Raw genomic sequence first — 25,967 nt, forward strand, 5'->3', positions numbered from 1 at the left:
TGATGCAAAGATGTATTGCATTCTTTTTTTTTTTTTTTTTTTTTCCCCGAGACAGGGTTTCTCTGTGTAGCTTTGGTGCCTGTCCTAGATCTCGCTTTGTAGCCCAGGCTGGCCTCGAACTCACAGAGATCCACCTGGCTCTGCCTCCCAAGTGCTGAAATTAAAGGTGTGTGCCACCACCACCTGACATGTTGCATTCTTTTATGTTGCATTTGTTTAACTCTGTGAAGCTGTGTTACTATGCCTGTCTAAAACACCTGATGGTCTAATAATGAGCTGAATGGCCAATAGTGAGGCAGGAGAAAGGATAGGCAGGGCTGGGAGGCTAAGAGAATAAATAGAAGGAGAAATCTGGGAGGAAGAGATCAAGGAGCAAGAGAACAAGGAGAGGAGGATGCTAGGGGCCAGCTACCCAGCCAGCCAGCTAGCCACGGAGTAAGAGTAAAAGTAAGATATACAGAAGTAAGAATAGGAAAAAGCCCAGAGGCAAAAGGTAGATGGGGACAATTAGTTAAGAAAAGCTGGCCAGGCCAGGAGGTGGTGGCACATGCCTTTAATCTGAGCACTTGGGAGGATCTCTGTGAGCCAGCCTGGTCTACACAGTAAGTTCCAGGACAGGCTCCAAAGGTACAGAGAAACCCTGTCTCGAAACCACCCCCACCCCCCACCCCCCCACCCCCCGACCCACCCTGTGCAAAAAAAAAAAAAAAAAAAACAAAGTGAAAGAAAAGCTGGCTAGAAACAAGCCAAGCTAAACAAGTCAGGCTGGGCATTGGCCGGGTGGTTGTGGCAAACACCTTTAATCCCAGCACTTGGGAGGCAGAAGCAGGCGGATCTCTGTGAGTTCGAAGCCAGCCTGGGCTACAGAGTGAGTTCCAGGAAAGGCACAAAGCTACACAGAGAAACCCTGTCTCGAAGGAAAAAAAAGACTGGGCATTCATAAATAAGAATAAGACTGTATATTTATTTGGGAGCTGGGTGGCAGGCCCCGTAAAGAGTGAAAACAACCTACTACAGCCTAAATCATAAAGCCAAAGCCAAATGAAAGAATTAGAAGAAATAATAAATATTTACATATTAAACCCCTGAATTTTGAGATGGTTTCTCTCCCTTCCTCTCTTGTTCACTTCTTTCCCACTACTACATAGCCTACACTGGCCTGGAACTCATGACTCTTCTACCTTAGTCTCCTAAGCAATAGGATTGTAGGCGTGAGCCACCACATCCAGCATGTGGTAGCTTCTTACTTAGCAAAAGAAGCTAACATACTAGTAAACAGGGCAAACAAAGAACTAACCAATTATACTCTTGCTAATTCTCACTACTGTTTAACAATTATTTTAAGTCCTTGGTATATGCAGACTCTTGGCATCCTAGGAAAGCTGCTCAGTGTTGATATAGCAAAGGTGACCTCCAGAAATCACCTTTATAATGAAGACAAAAGTAGCAAATGTGGACACCCAGCTGCTAGAGAACTATGCTGGCCAACACCCTCATATCTAGGATAGCCCCAGAAGTTGATCTCTCTTACAAGATGGCAAAATTCCCACAAGGGATAACTCTAAACCCACAACTATGTGAAAATAGCCAAGAAGACAGTAATACCCAACTGTGCGTGGTGATGTCTGCTTTCCATTAGTCAGGAGGTGAGACAAGAGAATCCCCTTTCATTCCAGGCTATAGTGAGCTACATAGTGAATTCCAGGATAGATTACAGAATGAGACCCTGTCAAAAGAAAGAGATTGGGGGAGGGGATGTAATATTGAAGGGTCTTTGACGTGGGACTGAAACTGTACAGTAGTGGTCCACCACAATGCTGGGCTTCAGCTGGGAAGACTATCATGAGTATGGTCCTCCTCATCTCCCCCTAAAATCCTGGGTGATACCACAGCTATGAAGCATGGCAGTTGAACTCCTAATAGAGACCCTAGGGCAGAAAGCAGATGCTACATGGCCTTTTCTAATCCAGTGTCATTTCTGCCACAGTATTTATCACAGGTTATCCCAAATCTAAGGGAAAAGGTGGGCATGGCTTTTGGATAAGGTCAATGGCTTTTGGATATGGTTTTATGAAAAGGTCTACGGGAGGTGTCAGAAAATACAGTATACCTAAAATACATATACAGGAAATATCTAATCCATGTATCAAGACACTGATGTGAATCAAGGAGAATCAGTAAACTGGGTGTGGCAGCACTTTAATTCCAGCACATAGGAGGCAGAGGCAAGTAGATCGCTATAAGTTTGAGGCCAACCTGGTTTACACAGTGAGTTCCAGAACAGCCAGGGCTATATAAAGAACCTGTCTCTAAAAGAAAAAAAGCCAAGCGGTGGTGGCAAACACCTTTAATCCCAGCCCTCAGGAGGCAGAGGCAGGTGGATCTCTGTGAGTTCTAAGACAGCCAGAGCTACACACACACACACACACACAAAAAAAAAAAAAAAGAAAAGAAAAGAAAAGAAAGAAAGAAAGAAAGAAAGAAAGAAAGAAAGAAAGAAAGAAAGAAAGAAAGAAAGAGAGAAAGAAAAGGAGACTCAGTGAAAAAATGCTATTGGAGGTCCTACTTTACAGATAGGGTCTTGTACTATGTCCACAAAACAAGAAGTACCATACATAATTCAACTCACAACCACCCAAAGCCAGCCTTGCACAGCTAGGCACACCAGCTTCAATTGTTTCCCTGAGGAAGAAGGCAATGTCAGACCTCCCAAACAGAGCCCAGATCCCTATTCTGCAGCTGACAACAAGCATGCATATGAAAAGACACAGTCTCCTCAATAGAGGGGGCCGCAAGGGTTGGTCTACAACCTTCTTCTTAAAAATTCACTGTCAACATGTTGTTAGTGAGCCAAAAAGCTCACCTAGGCTCCAGAAAAAGTCAAGTTCAGTATAACAATACCACACACAAGATGCAGCAAAGAGAAGCCAAAAGCCCAGAGACCAAGTCTCTCAGGGGAGAGAACAAAAAGTCCCACAACCCCTGATTGCTGCCCTCCTCCTATATAAGAGGCAAAAGAAAGACAAGAGTTTGGTTAAGTGTGACTTTTTAACCAACTAATTCTCAATTCTGACCTCTAGAACAGGAGATGATAAAGAAAACATTCAGTTCTCACTGTTTCATTGATCAAGAGATATCACCAAGAGATTTAGACCACACTGCAATGATGAGCTGAAACATCACCCTTAGTGGCTCTTTTGATCCTCTTTCTTGACATACTTTGTACTTCTTCACCTGGGTCCAGTCTTAGAATCTTGTATGTACAGAAGTCTTGACGCTCATCCCTACACCTGGCATACCAAGCTGTGCCACCATAACACGGCAGGACCAAGGTTTACTTCTTACCCATGAGGAGCTAGATTTGTTGTTACAAGCACTGTCTTCACTTCCTCCACACCACTGCCATCAACTGCAGTGTCTGGAGTTGTCACAACCACCACCTCTTCCATGTGGACGCTCACATCTGGGGTTGCCATGGCTTAGTGGAAGAAGATGCCTGAGGTAAGCAGTGTCACTCCTCCAGGGTCTCAAATCCTAGAGCAAACAAAGCAGGGCACAGGTTATAGGGTAGTTTCCATACTGGAACAACAGAATAGTTGAGGGCTGAGGTGTAGCTTAATAGAGCACTGTCGAGTATGTGCAAGGCCCTGGGTTGCATCTCCAGCACTGAAAAAGAAAAAAAATTGCTAACACAGTACACAGCAATTGATGGTCTTCAATATCACCTAAGATTCTCCTCCAAGTCCCCACCTACTGTTCTTTGTCAAGAAGTGACAGTAATGCAGGAGCCCTCGGGGGCTCTGGATTGGTAGGTGCCATGGATAAACCCAATCTTTCCTCCTAAATAGATGGGTCACACTCCTCCACTCAATCCATGTAAACATGGAAGCTCAGAGGCAGCAAGCAGCAGGATATGGAAGGAATACAGACTTTGGGTGATTTTCCTGAAGGCAGGCTTCCAAATTACTACTTTTCCCTCTGTATCTCCTGGCTGAACTCAAAAGTAGTCTGAACTCAAGTACAGATAGGAAGCACCTGACCTTAGGAAAGTGTAGTGAAATCCACATGACAAAAAAGGGGGAAATGTCCTGCTTTTATCATCATGATCATGATCATCATCATCATCATCATCATTAGTTTCTGTCTTTGCTGGCCCTGCCCTAGGCAAACTCAAGCTCTAACTCTATGATGGTGGTAGTAGCTTCAAAAGCACAAAATTTAGAAGGAATGTCTTCCTCACTAGAGGACTATGTCTCAAGAGCCTGGAGATTGTATTGTCTCGTACCCCAAGCTCTATGCCAGGCCCAGGATGGACCCAGTCATGAAATGTTGGGGCAAGCACAGCATGGACTTCTAGCCAGAGGACAAAAAAGAGGCCCTAGAATTAGGAGTTAGAATGGGACATTGTATAGACAAGAAGGACATACAGACAGGCCTATATATAGCTACACAAGAATGTGTGGGCTATCCTGAGATGTTGTATATATGGACCTAAGGCTACATGGCAAAACTAATGGCTTTGAGTACTGACCTACAGTAATAGTTATGTGAATAGTTAATGTGTAACTATTAATAGTTAATAGTTAATAGTTACTTTATAGTAATAGTTAATGTGATAATAGTTAATGTGAACTTTCAACTTGATAGACTATAATCACCTGAGAGATGGGCCTCTGTCCATGCCTAATAGGGGATTATCTTGATTACCTTAATTGATATAAGAAGACCCATCTTAATTATAGATGGGACTACTCCCTGGGCAGGGAATCCTGTACTATATAAGTAGAGAAAGGAAGCTAAGAAGCACACATGCATTCGTTGCTTTTTCCTTGTGACTAGCCACTTCAGGCTCCTGCTGTGTGAACTGAAATAAATCCTTTCTCCCTTAAATTATGCTTTTTTTGTTTTGTTTTGTTTTTCTTTCTCTTTCTTTCTTTCTGTTTTTTTTTCTTTTTGTTTGTTTGTTTGTTTGGTTGGTTGGTTGGTTGGCTTCGTTTTTCGAGACAGGGTTTCCCTGTGTAGCTTTGTGCCTTTCCTGGAACTCACTATGTAGACCTGGCTGGCCTCAAACTCACAGAGATCCACCTGGCTCTGCCTCCCGAGTGCTGGGATTAAAGGCGTGCACCACCATCGCCCGGCCTTGTTTTGTTTTTCGAGACAGGGTTTCTCTGTGTAGTTTTGGTGCCTGTCCTGGATCTCGCCCTATAGACCAGGCTGGCCTCGAACTCACAGAGATCCACCTGGCTCTGCCTCCTGAGTGCTGGGATTAAAGGCGTGCACCCACCGGGTAAATTGTGCTTTTGTTAGGATATTTTATCACAGTAACAACAACAACAACAAAAACTAAGACAATCACACTTAAGCTTCAGACTGGGCCATGGACAGTATTCACAGGGCGGGTGTCAGAATCATTGCAGAGACTCTGAAAATGGACCTGAGCACAATATGGCGAAGTAAAGTGCTCCTTGACTAGGTGTGGTGGCACACACCTGTAATACCAGATTTCAGCAGCTAAGCAAAAAGGATCCCAAGATAGAGGTCAGAATGGATTACAGAGTGAGATCCTGTCTCACTCAGGGCTGACCAGATGGCTCAGGGAGTAAAGCACCTTTTGCCAACATTGAAAACCTAAATTTGATCCCTGAGAGCCATCTATGGAAGAGAGAACTGACACAAGTTATCTTCCGATGCCCACACATGCATCATAAAATGTATGTGCACGTGTATACAAACACACATGCAAGCACACACTCTAAATAAATAAATAAATGCAATTTTTAGAAAGTTTAAAGTAAACCACTTGGCCTGACCAACTAGGTCCAGCCCCTACTTCAGGAAAAGTTTCAGCACTCTGTGAGACTGAACAATGCCCAACCTCATACAATAACATTAAAAGTATACGTGTGTAATTCAAAACTGATTGACAGTTGGGTGTATAAAGCCAGCACTCAGGAGGCAGAGGTAGGTGGATCTCTCTAAGTCAGAGGCCAGCCTTTTCTATAGAGCAAGTTCCAGGATAGCCAGGACTACACAGAGAAATCCTATCTCAAAAAAAAAAAAAAAAAAAAAAAAAAAAAAAAAAAAAAAAAAAACTAACTAACTAAATACATACATACATACATACATAAATAAACTGCTTAATATACAAAGAACTAAGAAACCCTGGTTACTCTCAAGGGAAAAATAATCAAGAGACACTTATTCCTATAGTCAACAGAGTTGTAGACAACTAAGTGTACCAACCACCCTCCAAGATAGTAAGCCAAATATGCCTGAGAAGAGGTCTGGGCACCAAACAGAAGTTACCACCAATCAAAAGTCTGAGAATAAAAAATAAACAGGACTGTAGAAACTTGAGTGTAGAATGCTTACTTAGCAAGCTCAAGGCCCAGGGTTCAATCTTAAAATGTGTGTGTATAAAATAAAAGATCAATAAAAAATAAATACAAAATAAAACAACACTGGATGGGCTCCATGGTAACATGGAGACAACAGAAGAAGGAGACAGGGAACATGAGACAGAGTCTCAGAAATTATCCAATCTGAGCATCAGTGAACAAGCTGGAAAGCAGACTGAACTGAACTTCACAAAGGTACAGCAAAACCAATGAGTGTCACTGGAGTCCTACAGCAGAGAGAGAAAAGCTTTAAGCTGAAAAAAGAAATTTAAGATACACTAGCTGAACATAGCCAGACATGGTTGTGCATATTTGCACACTATTAACCTCAGCACTCAGGAGGAAGAGGCAAGAGGATTGCCAAAAATTCAAGGCCAACTGAGTGACATATCAAAATCTTGCTTTGAAGAAAAAAGAAGAAAAATTGCAAAATGTTCCCCAAATTTAATGACAAACATGCATATCCTAGAAGCTTGGCAAACCTCCAGCAGGCATATCCCAGTCAGAATCAAGCTGGAAAAAAAAAAAAAATGAAAAATCTCCAAATATCAGGCAAAAGCTATGCTTCACCATATGTTAACTGGAGTTCTTACAGGAAACCATAGGGACTACAAAGTAAAGAACAATTTTTTATTTTATTTTATTTAGGTCCTGGAGTGCTGTGAAATAATCCTTCTGTACATTGTGAATATGTATTACTCTCACTGGTTAATGAAGAACTGACTGGCCTATAGCTGGACAGGAAGAGACTGGGTGGGAGAGCCAGGCTAAGAAAGAAGGGCCGGCCAGGTGGTGGTGGGCCTTTAATCCCAGCACTTGGAAGGCAGAGGCACATGGATCTCTGTGACTTCAAAGCCAACCTGGTCTACAGAGAAAGTCCCAGGACAGGCTCCAAAGCTACAGAGAAAAGCCCTGTCTCGGATCGAAGAAAAAAAAAAAAAAAAAGGATGTATTTGTTTTTATTTTAGGTTTGTATTTTGCTTGCAAGTATGGGTACCTGGTGGTACAGAGGCCAGAAGAGGGCATCAGATCCTCAGGAACTGGAATTACAAATGGTCATGAGCTACAATGTGGTTGCTGGGAGCCCAAACCGAGTCTTTGAAAGAGCAGCAAGTGCTCTTAACCACTGAGCCATCTTAATCATCTCTCCAGCTCCTTGTTTTTATTTTTTGAGACAATGTCTTACCAAGTTGGTCAAGCTGCCTTTGAACTTGCAATTTTCCTACCTCAGCTTCCAGAGTTGCTGGGCCAGTGCTACCAGATACTACAAAGAATAATATTTTTAGTGTGCTAAAGAAAATATCTGGAGGGGTGGAGAGATGGCTTAGCGGTTAAGAACACTGGCTGTTCTTCCAGAGGTCCTGAGTTCGGTTCCCAGCAACCACATGGTGGCTCACAACCATCTGTAAGATCTGGTGCCTTCTTCTGGCCTGCAAGGATACATGCAGACATTACACTGTATAATAAATAAATAAATAAATAAATAAATAAATAAATAAATAAATAAATATTAAAAAAAATATCTGGAGCTGGGCGGTGGTGGCACACGCCTTTAATCCCAGCACTTGGGAGGCAGAGGCAGGCAGATCTCTGTGAGTTTGAGGCCAGCCAAGACTACACAGAGACTTAGCCAACCAATTTTGATGGCTTACATCTGTAATCCCAACATTAACAATAAGGCTAAGGCAAGGGGATCACCATGAAATCTAGGTCAGCCTCAGCTATAAAAATAAGATACTATCTCAAAAAGAAAAATAGGAAAAAGGAAGGAAGGACTGATGGGTGGGTTGGCTACCCACCCAAGTATGTATAACAGGGTCAGCCAGGGTCTCAGCAGGTAAAGGCACCTGCCACCAAACTGGTGACCTGAGATGGATACCTATGACCTACATGGTGGAAGGGAAGAACTGACTTCCTCCAAGTTGTCCTCTGACTTCAACACAGGTATTAAGGGACACACACACATACATATTTGAAAAATAAACAAACAAACAAATAAATAAATATGCATAACAAGGGCCAGAGATTATAAAGTACTTGCCTAGAATGCTCAAGGCCCTGGATTCAGTCCCCAGCACCTTATAAATCAAGTATGGTGGTAGCACATGCCTGTAATCATGGCATTTAGGAGGTAGAGAAAGGTAAAAAGATCAAAAGTTTAAGGAAATCTTCAGCTACATAGGGCATTCAAGGCCAGCCTATGTTACACAAGACCCTGTCTCAAAAAGAAAAAACAAAACAAAAACACATAATAATCTGGCTCTAACAATGGTGAGTACCTACCATCCAAGCTAAAGTAGGATTGCTTTGAGCCCAGGAATGTAAAAAGAACCTGGGCAACAGAAAGAGACCTGGTTTCAGGGAAAACAAAACAAAATTATACTTGTATTATAGCTGAAACAAAAAATTCTTTCCTGGGACTCACTTGGTAGTCCAGGCTGGCCTCGAACTCACAGAGATCCGCCTGGCTCTGCCTCCTGAGTGCTGGGATTAAAGGCGTGCGCCACCACCGCCCGGCCTGAAACAAAAAATTCTAACACTGTCTGGTATGCCAATAGATATATGAGAACTACTACTGAAAGGGTGTGGAACAGCTGGGCGTGGTGGCACAGGCCTTAAACCCCAGCAACTGGGAGGCAGAGGTAGGCAGATCTCTAAGTTCGAGGCCAGCCTGGTCTACAAAGTGAATTCCAGGACAAGAACAGCTAGGGCTGTTATACAGAGAAACCCTGTCTCAAAAAAACCTTAAAAAGAAAGAAAAGAAAAGAAAAAGAAAAAGGTGAGAACTATTACCAAAAGTGCTAGAGCTGCAGGAATGTAGTAAAAATTCCACTGACTATGGTAAAGCTACACCTGGAAGAATTAAGGAATTCTTCCAGAGAAAAAGCCAAATCTCAGGGAGTATTTAGTGTTATTCGGCTTTTAATATATCAGCTGTTTCCTGTTATGAATTTGTGTGCTCTCATACCTTCCCCAAGAAATTCTAACAGTGTATTTTTATCTGACATACTTTTCTAGCATCCAAAGCCAAAAGGCAGACAGGACAAAGCATTTCAGACCAACCACTGAGTCCCCTAAATTAAGGCAAACACCCTTATGGAGATAATGCCTATCTCCTAGGCCTAGGAGACAGGCAAAGGTTAGGTGCATAGCTTTATTTCTTGTGCAAATTAGTCTCAGATCCCCATTCTTATAGAGGCTTAGGGGTATTTATACTAACATTATAGATTCCTAATATTTTAACTAATCACTTCTAGGAACGTAGTTTGAGCACATAAATTCCCTTTTTCTGATATATTAAACAATTTTAGCTCTTAGTTGACCTCCTCCCTTAACCACTCCCCTTTTGGGTTGTAAAAGAAAGCCTGACAGTCACTGCCTGAGGAAAACTCTTACCTGCCTTTATGACCCTGTAAGAATTCAAACCTGGTGATCTTGCCTTAGCAAGAGCATTGCTATTGCATGGGTATATAACTGTAAACCTCAGAGACTTGGGGGACTAGATTGGAGGAGAACTAGAAGGATGAGATGGGAGATGAGGAAGAGCCAGAGGGGGAAGAACTAGGTGGGTAAGAACGAGATGAGAAAGACCAAGATGGGGCAGAACTAAAATGAAGGAATTAAGGTAGCATTTAGAGGAAACAGCAGAAAGAGGTAGAAAGAATAAGGCAAGAAAGAAGCTAATTATGACAGCAGAAAAGAAGCTGTGTAGAGAACTGACTCAGAAGAATAAAGTGTATGGACTAAAGAGATTCGTGTGCATAGATTTATTAGTGAATCCCTGAGATTAATCTGCCGCTGGTAGTGTCTCTTCTGGAACTCTGGGTGAAGGCTATCGAGGGGCTGGACCCCAATAACTTTAGTTACAAAAAGGTGGGGAAGGGTTCTGTATAGTAATCTTTTTGCTATTCCTTACAATGGCACTACATTCTTTTAGGGAAAGGTAGGGCTAAAAGGCATAAAACAAACAAAAATACTTATTACTCAGTAAAAGAATCCATACCCTGTAGGATTTTCCTCTCTAACATTAGGGAAAAGGTAAACTATGAAAAAAATAGTTCTGGGGTGGGGAGGTGGGGGTTGGGGGGGATGATGAACAGTGGAATACAGACTCTCTTGGGTATTGAAGTTATTTTACACAATACTATAAGGGTGGATCATGTAGTCATATATCATCAGAATTAGGGTTAGGTTCCACAAGAAAACTACTATAAACTGTGGGCTCTGAATGATATGTCAGTATAGGCTTATCAGCCTCAGCAGAGATTCTGTGGAGTTTCCCAGTGAGAGAAGTTAGGGAAAGGAGAGAAGCATATGGGAATTGTTACTGTGACAAACTTCTTGTTGCTATGATACAGTTCATAGTAGTAAGGAAGTCAAGGCCACAGGAGCATGAGGCAGCTGGTCACACTGCATTTGAGTCAGGAAGCAGAGAAAAATGGTGGTGCTCTAACTTTCTCCTTTTCATTTAGTGTAAGTCCTCAACCCATGAAATACCCATAGTTACAGTGGTTCTTCCCACCTCAACCTAAGCTAGATACTCCCTCCAGAGGTTTGTTTCTTCAGTGATTCTAGATCCTGTAAAGTTGATGATATTAAACACCACAGGGAATTTTATGCTTTCCTCTCAAATTTGCCATAAAGCCTAACTACCTTAAAATTGTTACTGACTAGTTTTTAGTGTGTGTGTGTGTGTGTGTGTGTGTGTGTGTGTGTGTGTGAGAGAGAGAGAGAGAGAGAGAGAGAGAGAGAGAGAGAGGAGAGAGAGAGATGAATGGACAATACAATGTAGTAAAAAATACAGGACACAGACTGAAAAAAATTACAAATCTTGATTCTAATAATTTGCAACCAGAATATATAAAGAACAAAAAGAAAACGACCCAATTTCAAGAATGAGTAAAAGATTGAATAAACATATTTTCATGAAGACATGAGGATGGGAAATCAATATATAGAAATATTCAATATGGGCTAGAAATGAAACTCTAGGTGGAGCCTGTGAAAAGTCCTCAGTTCCATCTTAGCACAGCATAAAACTGGGTGTGGTGGGAAGTGGAGGCAAAAAGATCAGAAGAAACAGAAGGTCACTGAAACCAAAAAAGCAAGTTCTAGGCCAGCCTAGGACACAGGAGATCCTGTCTTTTTGGGGGGGTTGGAGGTTGTATTTTGAGACAAGGTTTCTCTTCTGTTTTAGCTCTGGCTGTCCTGGAACTCATTCTGTAGACTAGGCTGACCTCCAGCTCACAGAGATCCACCTGTCTCTGCCTCCTGAGTGCTGGGATTAAAGGCATGAGCCAACACAACCAGCTCAGAATTTGTTTTTTTTTAATTATTTATGTGCTTACTTATTTTTATTTGTGAAGTTACATGCTTGTGTCACAGAGCATGGATGTCAGAGAACAACTTGGTGAAGATAATTTTCTCTTCCCACTTTGAGGGTCCTGAGGAATCAAACTCACGTTGTCAGGCTTAACAGTAAGAGCCCTTGCCTGATGATCCCTGGCTTCAGAATTTTCTTTCTAAACAGGATCTCATGACCTTGCTGATCTGGATGGTACTCACTATGTAGACCAAGCTGGCCTTGAACTCTCAGAGATCTGCCTGTCTCTGCCTCTCCAATACAAGAATTAAAGGTGTGTGAGTTATCATGCCTAGATCAGAACTTGATTTTTATCATGATAATTGTTAATGACTAGCACTCACCAAGCAGCAAGTATGTCCAAGGACAGAAGCAGTTCTCAGACTCCACCTCCACAACCACACTCCAGCCTCTACAATTAAGCCTTTGGTGATAGAACCAACTAACCAAACAGGCAGTCACAACACATCCCCCTTATAGAGCTCAAATTCTTTGTTAAATTATATATCCAACCCTTATATCCCCAGCACTTTTTTTTTTTTTTTTAGAGAGAGAAGATCTTGTTATGTTACTCAAATTAGCCTGAAATCTGTGACCTTCCTGCCTCAGCCTTTTGAGTGCTGGAATTACTGATGTGCACCACCACTGCCACTGCCCCTGGCTCCAATCCTCAGCACTTGAAGGCTCTTTAGAACGTCTGCTGGGGAGAGAAATGCAAAGTTTTCAGAATTCCCTGGTTTATTTCCTCCCTGCAAACATGCCAATCAATGATCTTGGTTCTGGGCAGGACCTGGGTCTCTGGAGGATTTCCAAGGGCCAAAGGAAAGTAAAAGTTAGGACTTCTGGGCTACCAAACACCAACAACATCTAGTCCCTGTAGTACCCTTGACCCAAAGATCCAAAGAACCAGGAAATGTAGGCTGACTAAAAGCAAGGTTTGTGGCAAGGAAACATTCACAAAGAAAAAGAAGTAAGAAGAAACTAGGGGCCACTTTCCAAAATAATCACAAACTGGTTAAGAATGAGCCCCACCACAGAGGATCTGGTTTAGTTAGAGTAAGAAGGAAAATCATTCAGAGCCAAATCCACAAGGAAACACATTGATTTTTCCCACAGAGAATACACTGAACATGTGTAGAATGTATCTTGTTTTGTTTGGGGGACAGCAGAGAATATAAATGCAGGGGCATGGGTGCAACATTGCTTGTGCATAGATCAGATGTGTTGGCCTCAACTTCCACTTGTTTCAAAACAGGATCTTTTTGTTCTTCACAGCTTCATAGTCTAGGCTAGCTAGCTTGTGAGCTTCTCAGGATTCTCCTGTCTCCATTTCCTGTTGCCCTGTAATGGGCTAGGATTACAGACACTCCTGCTACATGCTCAGATTTTATGTGAGTTCTGGGGACTTGAACTTATGTTCTCACACTTGCAAAGTAAGCACTTTTACCCACTGGGCCATTTCCTCAGCCCCAACAGAATATATCTAAGCACAGGATACTAACGATTAGAAACCATGGATAAGGCAGTACTTCTCTTTCTTGATTAAAAAGGTATAGAAAATGAACAATGGAGAGAAAAACAAAACTAAAAAGAACAAGAGAAGGAAAAAAAAAGTACTAAAAAAAACAAAACAGAAAAATATTTTCAAAATTCAATGTCAGAGTACTCGTGAAGCCCTGAATGAGGTCATAAGTTCCATCCCAAATACTGAGAAAATTTTTCAGAACATCTTTAAGTATAATCTTTTTACTATCACTCCAATATAAACTGGAAGCTATCCAACAGAACCAGGTACATTAAGTCAAGGTAGGAGGCTCACATGTGAACTTTTTCCAGCTATGAAAGAGTTTCTGGAAATCCTCATCCCCAGGTTAGGCCAATCCAGGTCGGTAAAGACAATCTTCAAATGCTTCTCAGGTAGAAAAGCTACATGGGATTTATGTACATTGACAGACTTCCTATTTCTGAAACAAAGTTTTTCACTAATGTAGTGTTTGAGAGCTAGTATTCAAAGCAAAGACCTTTAAATAAGCCTCAACAAACATTTAAATTTTTTTTCTTTTGTTGTTGTTGTTGTTTTTTGAGACAGGGGTTCTTTGTGTAGCTTTCCTTGGCTGTCCTAGAACTAGCTCTGTAGACCAGGCTGGCCTCGAACTCACAGAGATCCACCTGCATCTGCCTCCCAAGTGCTGGGATTTTAAGATGTGTGCCACCACCATTAGGTTTTAAATTTCACTTTAAAAAAGTATTGCATTGAGGGGCTAGAGAGATGGCTCAACGGTTAAAAGCATTGACTGCTCTCCCGGAGGACCCAGGTTCAATTCCCAGCACCCACATGGCTGCTCACAACTGTCTGTAACTCCAATTCCAGAGGATACGACACCCTCACACAGACATGAATGCAAGCAAAACACCAATGCACATAAAAATAAACAAATAAATAAATAATTCACTTAAAAATTCCATCTAAAAAATATTGCATTCAATAGGACATGGTGACACACACCTATAATCCCAGCACTCAGGAGGCAAGTCTCAAGTCAGCCAAATCTACAGAGTAGCATGATCCTATCAAATATAATATATTCTATAATTCCAGCACTTGGCTGAGGCAAGAGGAATGATGATATGGCTATAACAAAACATCAAGACCATCCTGGAGCTGGGCACAGTGGTGCATGTCATTAATTCCAGCATTCAGAAGGCAGAGGCAGCCAGCCTGGTCTACATAGTGAGTTCCAGGACAGCCAGGACACAGAAAGACCCTGTCTCAAAAAATAAATAAATAAATGATCCTAGATCAGTTCCAGGCCAATACTAGGTTTTTTGTTTGTTGGTTTGTTTGAGACAGGGTTTCTCTGTATATCCCTGGCTGTCTTGGTACTGGATGTTAAACCAAGCTGGCCTTGAACTCAAGATCCACCTGCCTCAGCCTCCCAGCTAGAAAGGCAGTAAGGGGGAAGGGAAGGAAAGGGAGGAATGGAGTGAGGGAACGGACCAGTAAACTTCACCATATGGCAGGCCCAATCCATGTGAGTTTGTCTCCTAGCACTGAAGGGACACCTAAATATCCTCCCTTTCCAGGTGAGTCATAAAGAGAGTCTACGTGGTGGTGGTGCTCGCCTTTAAACCAGCACTTGGGAGGCAGAGGCAGGCAGAGTTTGAGGCCAGCCTGGTCTACAAATGGAGTTCCCGCACAGGCAGGGCAACATTGAGAAACTCTCTCTCTCTCTCTCTCTCTCTCTCTCTCTCTCTCTCTCACACACACACACACACACACACACACACACACACACACACACACACACAAAGACGTATTTGTTCTTTGCATTCTATATAAGTCCAAATGGTATGTACGTATGTGTACTCCAGGATGTCTTCCCAAAAAGTTTTGCATACTTTCTATGAAAAAACAAGCTAAGCAGGCAGTTGTATATTTAATTTTAACTTAGTAAGAATAATGTGATTGAAACGGCTGTATTTGAAATGTCTGCAAGAAAGAGAACCGGTTCGGCAAAAAAGTTATCACCTAAATAGTAGCTAAAGATGTATCCAACTATGGCTAAAAATGGGCCAGACTGATTAGGTTCCCACCGATAAGATTATCCATTCAATTCCTACCGAGGAGTTCTTATCAATATAGTTCCCACTGACCACATAGTTCTACAAATGGGTCCCACTGCAGTTCCCACCAACAGGTCCACAGTGACATGGTTCCACTGACGATGAGTCCCTTACAATTATGCTCATGGGTCTCTGTGTATTCTGTTCCGAGTCAAGGGTCCATCAATAAAGGTCCCATCTAAGGGTCTACACCGGTACGAATTCCCACCCATGAGTCGTTCCCCAGTCTTTCCACCCTCCCTCGGGGACCCGATCCATTTGGCGCCCACCGAAGGATCCCAAGCAACACCACTCCCGCCTACCCCACACCCCACTGTCCCTATCCGCGTTGGCTTTCACTGATGATCCGACCCTGCCTCTGGCGAAGCCAAGATGGACGCCGGAAGCACAGCCGCCTCCGCGAGCCCTCTCGCCAGGCGCCCGCGCCCGCCCGCCTGACGCCGCCGCGCCTGACGCCGCCGCCGCCCTCGCGCGCCCGCCGCCCCTCCCCCGACCTCCCCTCCCCCCGCCGTAACGTCCTGACGCTCCGCAGGGACCCCTGACTGGACGGCGGCGCGTGAGCGGCGCGAGAAGCTTCGCCGCGGGGGTGCGCGGGCACGCCGAAGCCGCTTACCTGGGCCCACACCGGCCTGCTCTGGCGCCCGGCTGTGACGGGTGCGGCGGCGGGTGGTGGCGGTGGCGGCCGCAGGCTTCGCTCCTTGTTGGGGATTCGGCGGCGGCGGCGGCGGCGGCGGCGGCGCGGGCGCGCGCTTCCTAGTGACGCAGACACCAAGGCCGCGCACGCACGGATCGGGCGGGCTTGGAGACTTATTTGGCGCCCGGCGCGGAAGTGAACGGTGTGGTGAGATAGTACCCGAAGGGCCCTGGCGCGCGTGCGTTTGTGCCTTGCCTCTGTGCTCCGTGGTTAGGTGTTCCGTGGCTCAAGTCCAAGTTGGCGTTTGGTTTGTAGTCCGCGTGTCGGCTCCACTAGGGAGCCGCGACAGACACGTCTGTAGAATTCGAGTGCAACGACTGAGTGTGGGCGTTCTTACCCATTTCGAGCAGAATCATGTTTTCTTGTTTGAAATCGAAGGCTTTGCGAATTTGCTTTCGCAACCTGCTCATTGCGGAGCGGTGTTTTCTTGCGGTTGACCAACCGGCATTGCAGTGGATAGTCCAGACCAGGCTGACTTGGAACTCTTAGAGATCTGCCTGCCTTCCGAGTTCTGAGATTAAAGGTGTATGTCATCTTGCCCGGCCCATTATTCTAAATTTTTAAATGAGAGTTAATAGAAGTTAAATGTCTGGCCAGGCGATGGTGGCGCACGCCTTTAATCCCAGCACTCGGGAGGCAGAGGCAGGTGGGTCTCGGTGAGTTCGAGGCCAGCCTGGTCTACAGAGCGAGATCCAGAAAAGGCGCAAAGCTACACAGAGAAACCTTGTCTCGAAAAACCAAAAAAAAAAAAAAAAGTTAAATGTCTCGGGTATCTTGAAGCCATAAAAGTTTCATAGAGTGTCTTGGCTGCCCAAAGAATTGCTTCTTTTATTTATTTTTTCTAACTTGTAGGGAAAGGTCTAGTATTTAAGATACCTGGATTTTCCAGAACATAAGAATCCCTCAGCCAACATTTATTATGTTTCTTGCAGTTGAGAGACAAAGACAAGCAGTTCTTGTGTGGTTCAAAGGTAACAGCATTATGCCCTAGCGACATGAGCTGTGTTTATCTTGGCCCTGGTGGAGCCTGGGCACCATGTTAGACATTGTGGTCTTGGTGGTAAAACCCTTACTTTCCCAGCCACAGGCCTACTGGCTGAGACAGCCAATTCTAAGCACCGGGCTAGCTCTCCTAAGCTCTCAGAATGTGATCACTAACTTCAGTCAAAGGTTTCAGGATCCCTGTTCTGCCTGTCCTACAGTCTTCAGAGAGTTGAGCTTTCATTCTGAAATGAGGAACTCTTCAATGCTGTTTATTTTGGTTATTATGTGATAAACATGCAAGTTTGTCATTGCAGAAATAAATACTAATGAAGTTAAAGGGTAAGTCTAGAGAAGAGGTGGCACGGAGATCAAAGCCTGCATGAGCAGGAAGAGCTGATGGCTGCTGCTACCAGTAGGTAAGTGGAATGAACTGGCGCCCAGTCTGAGCGTTTGTTCAGGGAAGCTGAAGAGTGTAGTTAAAGACTACCACCTTAGTCAAAGGTACATGTAAACTCTCCCTGCAGGATCTAGCAGATGTAAAAATCAACTTCTCCTACCTGCTCAGATTCACAGACTCTGATCACCAAGGCCTGAGATTAGTCCTGCTGTGGGCAGCCTTCATCTGAGCAGAGCCCTCCCTGTCTGTGGAGGGAATGAAGGATGTTATCAGCTGGTATTGACGTTTGTCCATGACCCACTCACCCCTTTTACATGTTGAATCCTAATTCCCTAAGAAGATAGTAGAAAGTGGGGTTTGAGGAGGTGATAGGTGCCATGTCTGAGACAGGAAGCAGTCCTCTTCGTGTATTACACCATGCCTTAATCTTGGACTGCCAGCCCCCAGAACTGTGAGTGATAAATTTGGGTCATTTATAAGCTACCTACTATATGGCTGTTTTTGTTGAAGTAGCCTCAGTGATCTAAGCCAATGTTAAATGAGTTCCCGGCAATTAAGGAAATACTCCCAAAGCAGATAGCCCTTCACAGGGAATAGAGTAGCTCAAAAACCCCCCACCTGTCAGAGCTTGGTCCATGTGAGCACCAATTCATGATATTAGTGTTTCATTTTGCCCACAGAACAGGAGATTGTATAGGTTAAATACTTAATAAGTAAAGGGGAGACAGGACAGTTCCCTGCTAGAGTTCTGATTACTAAATATAATAGGAAATGGGGGAAAAATTACTTTGTGGCAGACAAAATCCACTGGATAGTTTTGAAAATTAATGAAAGTTTGAGGTAAAACAAGTTCTGCATGATTTCAAGATACCTCCCCTAAAATACTTTCTATTACTACTGTTAAACAACAACAACACAAAAAAAAATACCAAAGCCGAGCGGTAGTAGTGAATGCCTTTAATCCCAGCACTCAGGAGGCAAAGGCAGGTGGATCTCTGTGAGTTCGAGCCAGCCTGGGCTACCAAGTGAGCTCCAGGAAAGGCGCAAAGCTATGCAGAGAAACCCTGTCTCGAAAAACCAAAAAAAAAAAAAAAAAAAAAAAAGTACAACTTTTAGGTCAGATGTATCACATGCATATAATCCCAGCATTTAGGAGACAGAGGACACAAGATTGAGAGTTAAGTGACAATTTGAGTTACATGACAAGACCCTGATCAAGCAAACAGATAACATGAGTTTATTCTCTTATTCCTCTGAAGGTCAGAATTGAATCCCAACCCAAGTTCAGTGAGCTGAAGCCTGTGGTCCAGGACTGGTGCGCCCTGGATAAGCAAAGGGCACCCTTTGTCTTAAAGCCAGCTCTCCTGTCTCCCTTACCTACATTTTTTTGTTTTTACTTTCTTTTTTTTTTTTTTTTTTTTTTTTTTTTTTTTGAGATAGAGTTTCACCGTGTAGACCAGGCTGTCCTTGAACACACAGAGATCTGCCTGATTCTGCCTCCTGGGTGCTAGGATTAAAGGTGTGAGCCAACACTGCCCTGCTCTCTGCTCTCTTACCTACTTTTAAAGACCCTTGTGAGTATATTGGGCCCATCTGGATATAGACCCCCCACTTAAAGAGAGTACATAGCCAGCCTGGACTACAGATCGAGTTCCAGGACAGCCAGAACTGTTAAACATGGGTGGGGTGGATGTGGACGACACATGGGACAGTGATCTGGTGCCTTGGTTGGTTTTATGTCAACTTAACATAGCTAGAGTCATTTGAGAAGAGGGACTCTCAATTAAGAAAATGCCCATATAAGATGTGCCTGTAGACAAATCCATAGTACATTTACTTGATTAATGATTGAGATGGAATCTTCCCATAGGATGGAAGAGGGGCTGGTAGTCCTAGTTGCCTAAGAAAATAGGCTGGCCGTGTGGTGGTGGCACATGCCTTTAATCCTAGCACTCAGGAGGCAGAGACTGGCAGATCTCTGCGAGTTCGAGTCCAGCCTGGTCTATAGAGCAAGATCCACGACAGGCACCAAAACTACACAGAGAAACTCTGTCTCGAGAAACAAACAAAAAATAATAATTAACTAATTAATTAATTAATTAATTAAAAAGAAAGAAAGAAAATAGGCTGAACAAGCCAGTAAGCAGCGTATCTTCGTGACTCTGCTTCAGTTCTTGTCTTGAGCTTCTGCTCTGAATCCCCTGACTGTGATCTGAGAGTTGAAAAGTGAAATAAACCCTTTCCTCCTCAAGTTGCTTTTGGCCATAGTGTTTTATCACAGCATTAGAAACCCTAGGACACCTAGCAACCTTCTTCCCATCTACTTCAATTCCTCTTTTTACATAACCAAACATACTCATATATTCCATGGATGAAAACATGGACCTCTTGTAGGGTGATAATTCTGCCTTCCCAAAACTTATAAACTATAAAAGGAAAGATAGTAATTTTTTTTTTTTCAAGACAGGGTTTCTCTGTGTAAAAACCCTGGCTGTCCTGGAACTCATTCTGTAGAGTTCAGGCTGGCCTCGAACTCACAGAGACTCACTTGCCTCTACCTCCTGAGTATTGGGATTAAAGGTGTGTGTCACCATGCCCAGCTCAAAATACTTTTTAAAAATTAATTATAGGCATTAGTGAAGTGATCTTAAAACAATGTCTACTCCTTCATGAGTTGTCCCTCGCAGAGCTGCTTCCACTCTTGACTGGCTTCTAAATTCTGAAGAAACACTGCACCTAATGATTAAAATGTTAGCTGCTAAATAATCTTTCTTTAGACTTAACAAAACTCAACACATCTGGTGAGCTTTAGAATGTGTAAGAATGTGTAATGTAATGCTTACTTGCAGAAAAGTAATGTGTTTGTCTAAAGACACTAGCCTCAGGAAATGTAGTTTAGTTAGGTCTACTATGATATTCTAGCCAAAGTAATAAAAAGAAGTGGGGGGGCACACACTGGATGAAGAAGACCCTGTTCAGAGTATAGCTTTTCTGCCCAGTGTCCAATTATACTTCCTTTCCTTCCCTGTAATAGCTCCTCCATCCACTTAAGTTCTCCAGGGTGATCTTTTGAGGGATGATGATAACACCTGCTTCATCTTCTCAGGATACCAGCCTTTGGATGATTCCCTTCCTACTAATCTCTCTTCCTGAATATTTTGGCTTTTAAATGGCAAGCAGACAGACTTTGTTCCAGTAACAGTCCATTGACAGAAACAACCATTTCTGTGGTTCTGTTGCCAAGAATGTCTAACCCTGATCCATCAGACAAACTCATACTGATGAAATCGGCAATATAAATGATTGATGCTCTTTAAAAATATACAAGGTCATAAAGGACAAAATGAGGTGTGACAGTTGTGTAGCTTGGTCTGTTTGTGCGCCTCCTAGCAGTGGGATCAGGACCTGTCCCTGGATCTTGAGCTGGCTTTTGGAAACCCAATCTCCAAGCTAGGTTGTCTTACCTGACCTTGATGCAAGAGGAGGAGCTTGATCCTGCCTCAACTTGATGTGCCTTGCTGTGTTAATTCCCATGGGAGGCCTGCCCCTTTCTGAATGGAGATGGAGGAGGAGGGGTAGAAGGCAGGTGGGGAAGGGAACTGGGTGGGGGAGGGGGGGCTGTGGTCAATATGTAAAATACATGGGAAAAAAAAACAAAATGAGGACCTACTGCAAATTGGGGGAGGCTTTAGACACCCAAAACCAAAGACATTAAGAGATTCTTGCAGCCAGGCAGTGGTACATGCCTTTAATCCCAGCACTCAGGAGGTAGAGGCAGATCTCTGAGTTTGAGTCCAGCCTGGCATACAGAGCTACTTCCAGGACAGCCAGAGAAACACTGTCTCGAATAATAAATAAATAAATAAATAAATAAATAAATAAATAAATAAATAAAAATCTTTAAAAAAAAAATGACGACTATAGACTGCCTAAATTGAATATAAGCTTAGAACATTCAAGTACTCAGAAAAAAATTGAGTGCATATTTTTCGTGTGCTATATTACCTCAACAAACAGATAAATTTTGTTAATTTAAAAAATGTGTTTCTGAGAGTATGCACACACACATAGGGGTCAAAAGTCAAAGGACAACTTCTGGCACTTATTTTGAACTTCTGTTTTTTAGTCAGAATCTCTTCTGTTGTTTGCCATTGCAATACATACTCCAAGCCAGCTGGCCTACAAATTTCTGAGGATTCTCCTGTCTCTACCTTCTATCTTTATGTACCTCTGTCTTTTTATGTGGGTTCCAAGGATTTGTCTGTCAGGTATGTATTGTGACGCAAGTGCTTTTACCTACTGAACCATCTCCCTTGTCCCTGTAATCTTTTTTTTTTTTTTTTAAGATTTAATTATTTATGTATACAGCATATGTGATTGCAGGCCAGAAGAGGGCACCAGATCTCATTACAGATGGTTGTGAGCCACCATGTGGTTGCTGGGAATTGAACTCAGGACCTCTGGAAGGGCAGCCAGTGCCCTTAACCTCTGAGCCATCTCTCCAGCCCAGTCTTGTCATTTTTTAATGCATTTATTTATCTTTTATTTGTATGTGTATCTATATGTGCTTGTGTAAATTATGTGCCCTATGTGTGTGCAGAATCTACAGAGCAGAAGAGAACATCAAATCCCCTGGAACAGGAGTTACAGACAGTTGTCAGCTACCATGTAGGTGCTGGGAATTGAACCCTGGTCTTCTGGAAGAGCAGCCAGTGCTCTTAATCACGGACCCATCCCTCCTTCCCCCTCAGTCTTATTGTAACTCAACTTGTGACTTTATCCTATATGAAAGTGATATTATGGAGTTAGAATTTTCAATTTTTTGTTTCATTTTATTTTCTACAGTGCTGGGGATTAAACCCAAGGCCTCATGCATGCTAGGCACATACTCCACCACCAAGCTGTACCCTTAGCCTCTGTGCTCCAGGCTAGTGAGGTGTGATATGATATACTCTCACATCTTTGGACAGCTTGTTATGTATTATGTGGTTCTGAACACTCACGTACACCCTACTGTGTTGTCAGTAGTGTGATGGTTAATTGTACTTGTCACCTGATTCCATCTGAAATCAACTGAAAGACAAGCCTCTGGGTGCACCTGTTAGGTATTATTTAGATTAGATTAACCTCTGGGCATGGCTGTAAGGGATTTTCTCTTTTAAAAAAAATACTTTTATTGCTGGGCAGTGGTGGCACATGCCTTTAATCCCAGGAGGCAGAGGCAGGCGGATCTCTAAGTTGGCGACCAGCCTGGTATACAGAGGGAGTTCCAGGACAGCCAGGACAACACAGAAAAACCCTGTCTCGGAAAGAAATTTTTTTTTAATTATGTGTAGGTGTGAGTCTTCATGTGGGTTGTGTGTATGTGAATGCAGGTGCCCACAGAAGCCAGAGGTGTCAAAGGATCTGGAGTTAAAGACAGTTGCGAACTGCTTGACCTGTGGGTGCTTAGAACTAAGCACTTGTCCTCTGAAAGAGCAGCAGCAAGTGTTCTTAACTACTGAGCCATTGCTCTAGCCCAAGGATTTTTATTACATTAGCTGAAGTGGGAAGACCCACTTTGACTGTAGATAACACCTTCTAGCACCAGCCACAAAGCAAGGGCTAAGGGGGAAACTGTTTGTTTTTACTTGTTTGCTTCTTTGGTCGGTGCTCTCGTCTTCCCTGTTCACGAGTTCACTTACATTGTTGGAGCTCTTGTCACTGCTGCTGACATCAGAACCCAGCTTCTTCAGCCTTTCATCCTGAACTGAAGACCAATGGCTCTCCAAGAATCTTCTGGGACTTTAACACCATACTGGGACTACTGAGGCTCCTAGCTGAGTAGATGGAGCAGCTAACAGGTCTCTCTTTCTCCAGTGTTAAGGCAACCTTTGTTGAATTACCTAAACCATATCCTGTATGTCAGTCTAATAAATCCCCCTTTCTATATCCATCCTATTGGTTCTGTTTTTCTATACATACTCAATAAATTAAGACGTCCAGTACTTTGTTTTTATTTATTTGTGTGTGTGTGTAGTTGTGTGATGTGTATCAGAGGACAACTTTATGGAAACAATTCTTTCACTTTTTCATGTGGGCTCTAGGAACTGAACTCAAGTCATCAGGATTGCATCCATGTGTGGCAAGTACCTTTATCCATTGAGAGATCTTTTTTGTTTTGTTTTTCAAGACAGAGTTTCTCTGTATAAGAGTCCTGGCTGGGTTGGGGATTTAGCTCAGTGGTAGAGCGCTTGCCTAGCAAGCACAAGGCCCTGGGTTCGATCCCCAGCTCAAAAAAAAAGAGTCCTGGCTGTCCTGGAACTTGATTTGTAGACCAGGCTGGTCTTGAACTCACAGAGATCTGCCTGCCAGAGTGCTGGGATTAAAGACTTGTGCCACCACGCCTGGCCCATTGAAACATCTTGATGATGCCCATCCAACACTTTATTATAAGGTAGGTTCTGTGTGACTGCCCAACTCTCAGCTAAGGTGTCTTCAGCATATAAGGATGGCTATTGTATCAGTTACTTTTCTCAATGCTGTGAAGAAATGCCTGACAAAAGCTACAAAAGAAAGGGAGGGTTTACTTTGGCTCACAGTTTGAAGGTACAGTCCATCATCATAGTGGAGAAGTCATGTGGCAGGTCACATTGCATCCAGAGTCAGGGAGTAGAGAATGATGGATATTGATGTTCAGCTTTCTTTCTCCTTTTTAGTCAGTCCAGGACCCCAACTTATAGAATGGTGCTGCCCATATTTGGGAGGTATTGGTACTTACCAATTCAATTAACTCAATCTAGAAACCTCCTTGTCTTCTAGGCATTTCTAGTTCCTGTTGACAACCAGTGTTAACCAGCACAGTTGGGATAAGCTGTGTTATTCATAATTTAGGCACATCAGATGCATTTTCAAGCCAGCAGTGGGCACATGCCTAAAATCCCAACACCCAGGAAACAGAGGCAAGGAAGATCAGAAATTCCAGGCCTGCCTGGACTATATAGTGAGACCCTGTCTCAACAAAACATAACAAATAAACAAAAAGATGGCCTGAGTTTGATTCTTGGGACCCACATGGTGAAAGGAGAGGACTGATTCCCTCTAACAGCCCAGACCTTAGCACGACTGACTCCATGATGGAAGTACCATCCAGGCCATACAACTCAGCACATAGACAACACCATCTGCCAAAACAAAAACAAAGATCTAATCCAGCAAACTCCATAGTTACTGGAAAAGTTTCTAAATGTATTAACCTTGCTTTTGTGCTTTTGTAGTTCTGTTTCTGGCTAGCCATTCTTGTTAACTGAATTATGTCAACCTAATACATGGTTTTTGTGCTTGAAAGCTCACCTTGAGAAAAGCTTGGGGCTACACTGGGATCCCAAACACCCAGTGTAGTCACTGGCCAACTAATAAAGGCTTTCTGTTGGCTTCAACCCATATCCAAGAAGTCTTCTCCAGTGAATACCCTACAACACCTCAAGTTGTCCTTTGATAAGTTGTCCTGTTCTCCCCCTCCCCCCACTGCCCGCACAGTTCTAGAAGCTGAGAAATACACGGCCCAGGTACCAGCTGCATTCTCTAAGATTGTATTTTTTAGATTTATTCTATTTTATTTTGTGTATGGGAGTGTTTTGCCTTCATGAATATATGTGCACCATGTGTGTGCCTGGTGCCCATGGAAGTCAGAAGAGGGAACTGGATCCCTAGAAACTAGAGTTACAGATGGTTGTGAGCCACCAGTGAGTGCTGGGAATCAAATCTGGGTCCTCAGCAATACTAATTGCTCTTAAATGCTGTGCCATCTCTCCAGCCCTGAGACTGTATTCTTATGTTGTAGAAGAACAGGAGAGGTGCAAGCCCTGTTCATGGCAGCATTAATCAATAGGTAAGAACAGACTCTCCAGGAGTCAAATAAATGCTCTCCAAAAGGCCCCACACTGTTGTCCTGGGATTAAGTTTCCAGCACTGAGCTTGAGGTACACATGCAGATTTCAGTAGTGACTCCAATCATAGCATTTTAAAGTGGTTCCAATCATAGCATTTGAAGTGACTTTCTTTTTGAGACAAGATCTCTCTATTATATAGCTCTGGCTGTCGTGGAACTTGCTCTATAGACCAGACTGGCCTCAAACTTACAAAGATCCATCGACCTCTGCCTGCAGAGTACTGGAATTAAAGGTGTACACCACCACAGCCTTCCACCCAGTTTTGAAGTGACTTTAAAATATATCCACAAAGCTGAGGACAGTTGCACATACCTTTAAGCACATGCCTACAAGAACTATAAAGTGAAACTTTATCTAAGCAAGAGTAAAATTAAATAGGACCACAAAAATCCCTTGAGTGTGGTCTATTCTTATGGACTCAGTTCTGGCAAAGAGAAGTGAATGACTCCTGAAATGAGTTCAGGCATCTTCTTTCCCATCACTTTCTGATGGCTCACTCTGGGGGAACTAGGATAAAGCAGTTCAATGCTGGCCCATGTCCTGCTAGCATGAGTGGAAGTAGTCCTTCTTGGAAGGG

General features: G+C 43.2%; 1 protein-coding gene and 1 long non-coding RNA gene across 4 annotated transcripts in view; one reads left to right on the forward strand and one right to left on the reverse strand.

The window, feature by feature from the left end:
- The window catches only part of Gmeb2 (glucocorticoid modulatory element binding protein 2), a 44,648-nt gene extending 26,115 nt beyond the window's left edge, over window positions 1–18,533 (reverse strand). The window contains exons 1-2 of one of the 3 annotated variants that reach the window (XM_076571403.1): window positions 15,998–18,533; window positions 3,346–3,534 (exon numbers count right to left, since the gene is read on the reverse strand). In XM_076571403.1, coding sequence (XP_076427518.1) covers window positions 3,346–3,476 — 131 coding nt within the window. In that variant the 5' untranslated portion in view covers window positions 3,477–3,534; window positions 15,998–18,533. Of the gene's footprint in view, window positions 1–3,345; window positions 3,535–13,579; window positions 15,021–15,498; window positions 15,701–15,997 lie in introns of those variants that run through there. The other 2 variants (XM_076571405.1, XM_076571406.1) reach the window with 2 other exon arrangements.
- Window positions 18,534–18,592: 59 nt separating this feature from the next.
- LOC143273094 (uncharacterized) lies at window positions 18,593–23,446 on the forward strand. The gene is made up of 2 exons (XR_013051006.1): window positions 18,593–21,727; window positions 22,060–23,446. It is a non-coding gene; the product is annotated as an uncharacterized LOC143273094 (long non-coding RNA).
- Window positions 23,447–25,967: the final 2,521 nt, after the last annotated feature.

This window comes from Peromyscus maniculatus, chromosome 4 (assembly GCF_049852395.1).
Source record: "Peromyscus maniculatus bairdii isolate BWxNUB_F1_BW_parent chromosome 4, HU_Pman_BW_mat_3.1, whole genome shotgun sequence".
In the NCBI taxonomy this organism is placed as follows: domain Eukaryota; kingdom Metazoa; phylum Chordata; class Mammalia; order Rodentia; family Cricetidae; genus Peromyscus; species Peromyscus maniculatus.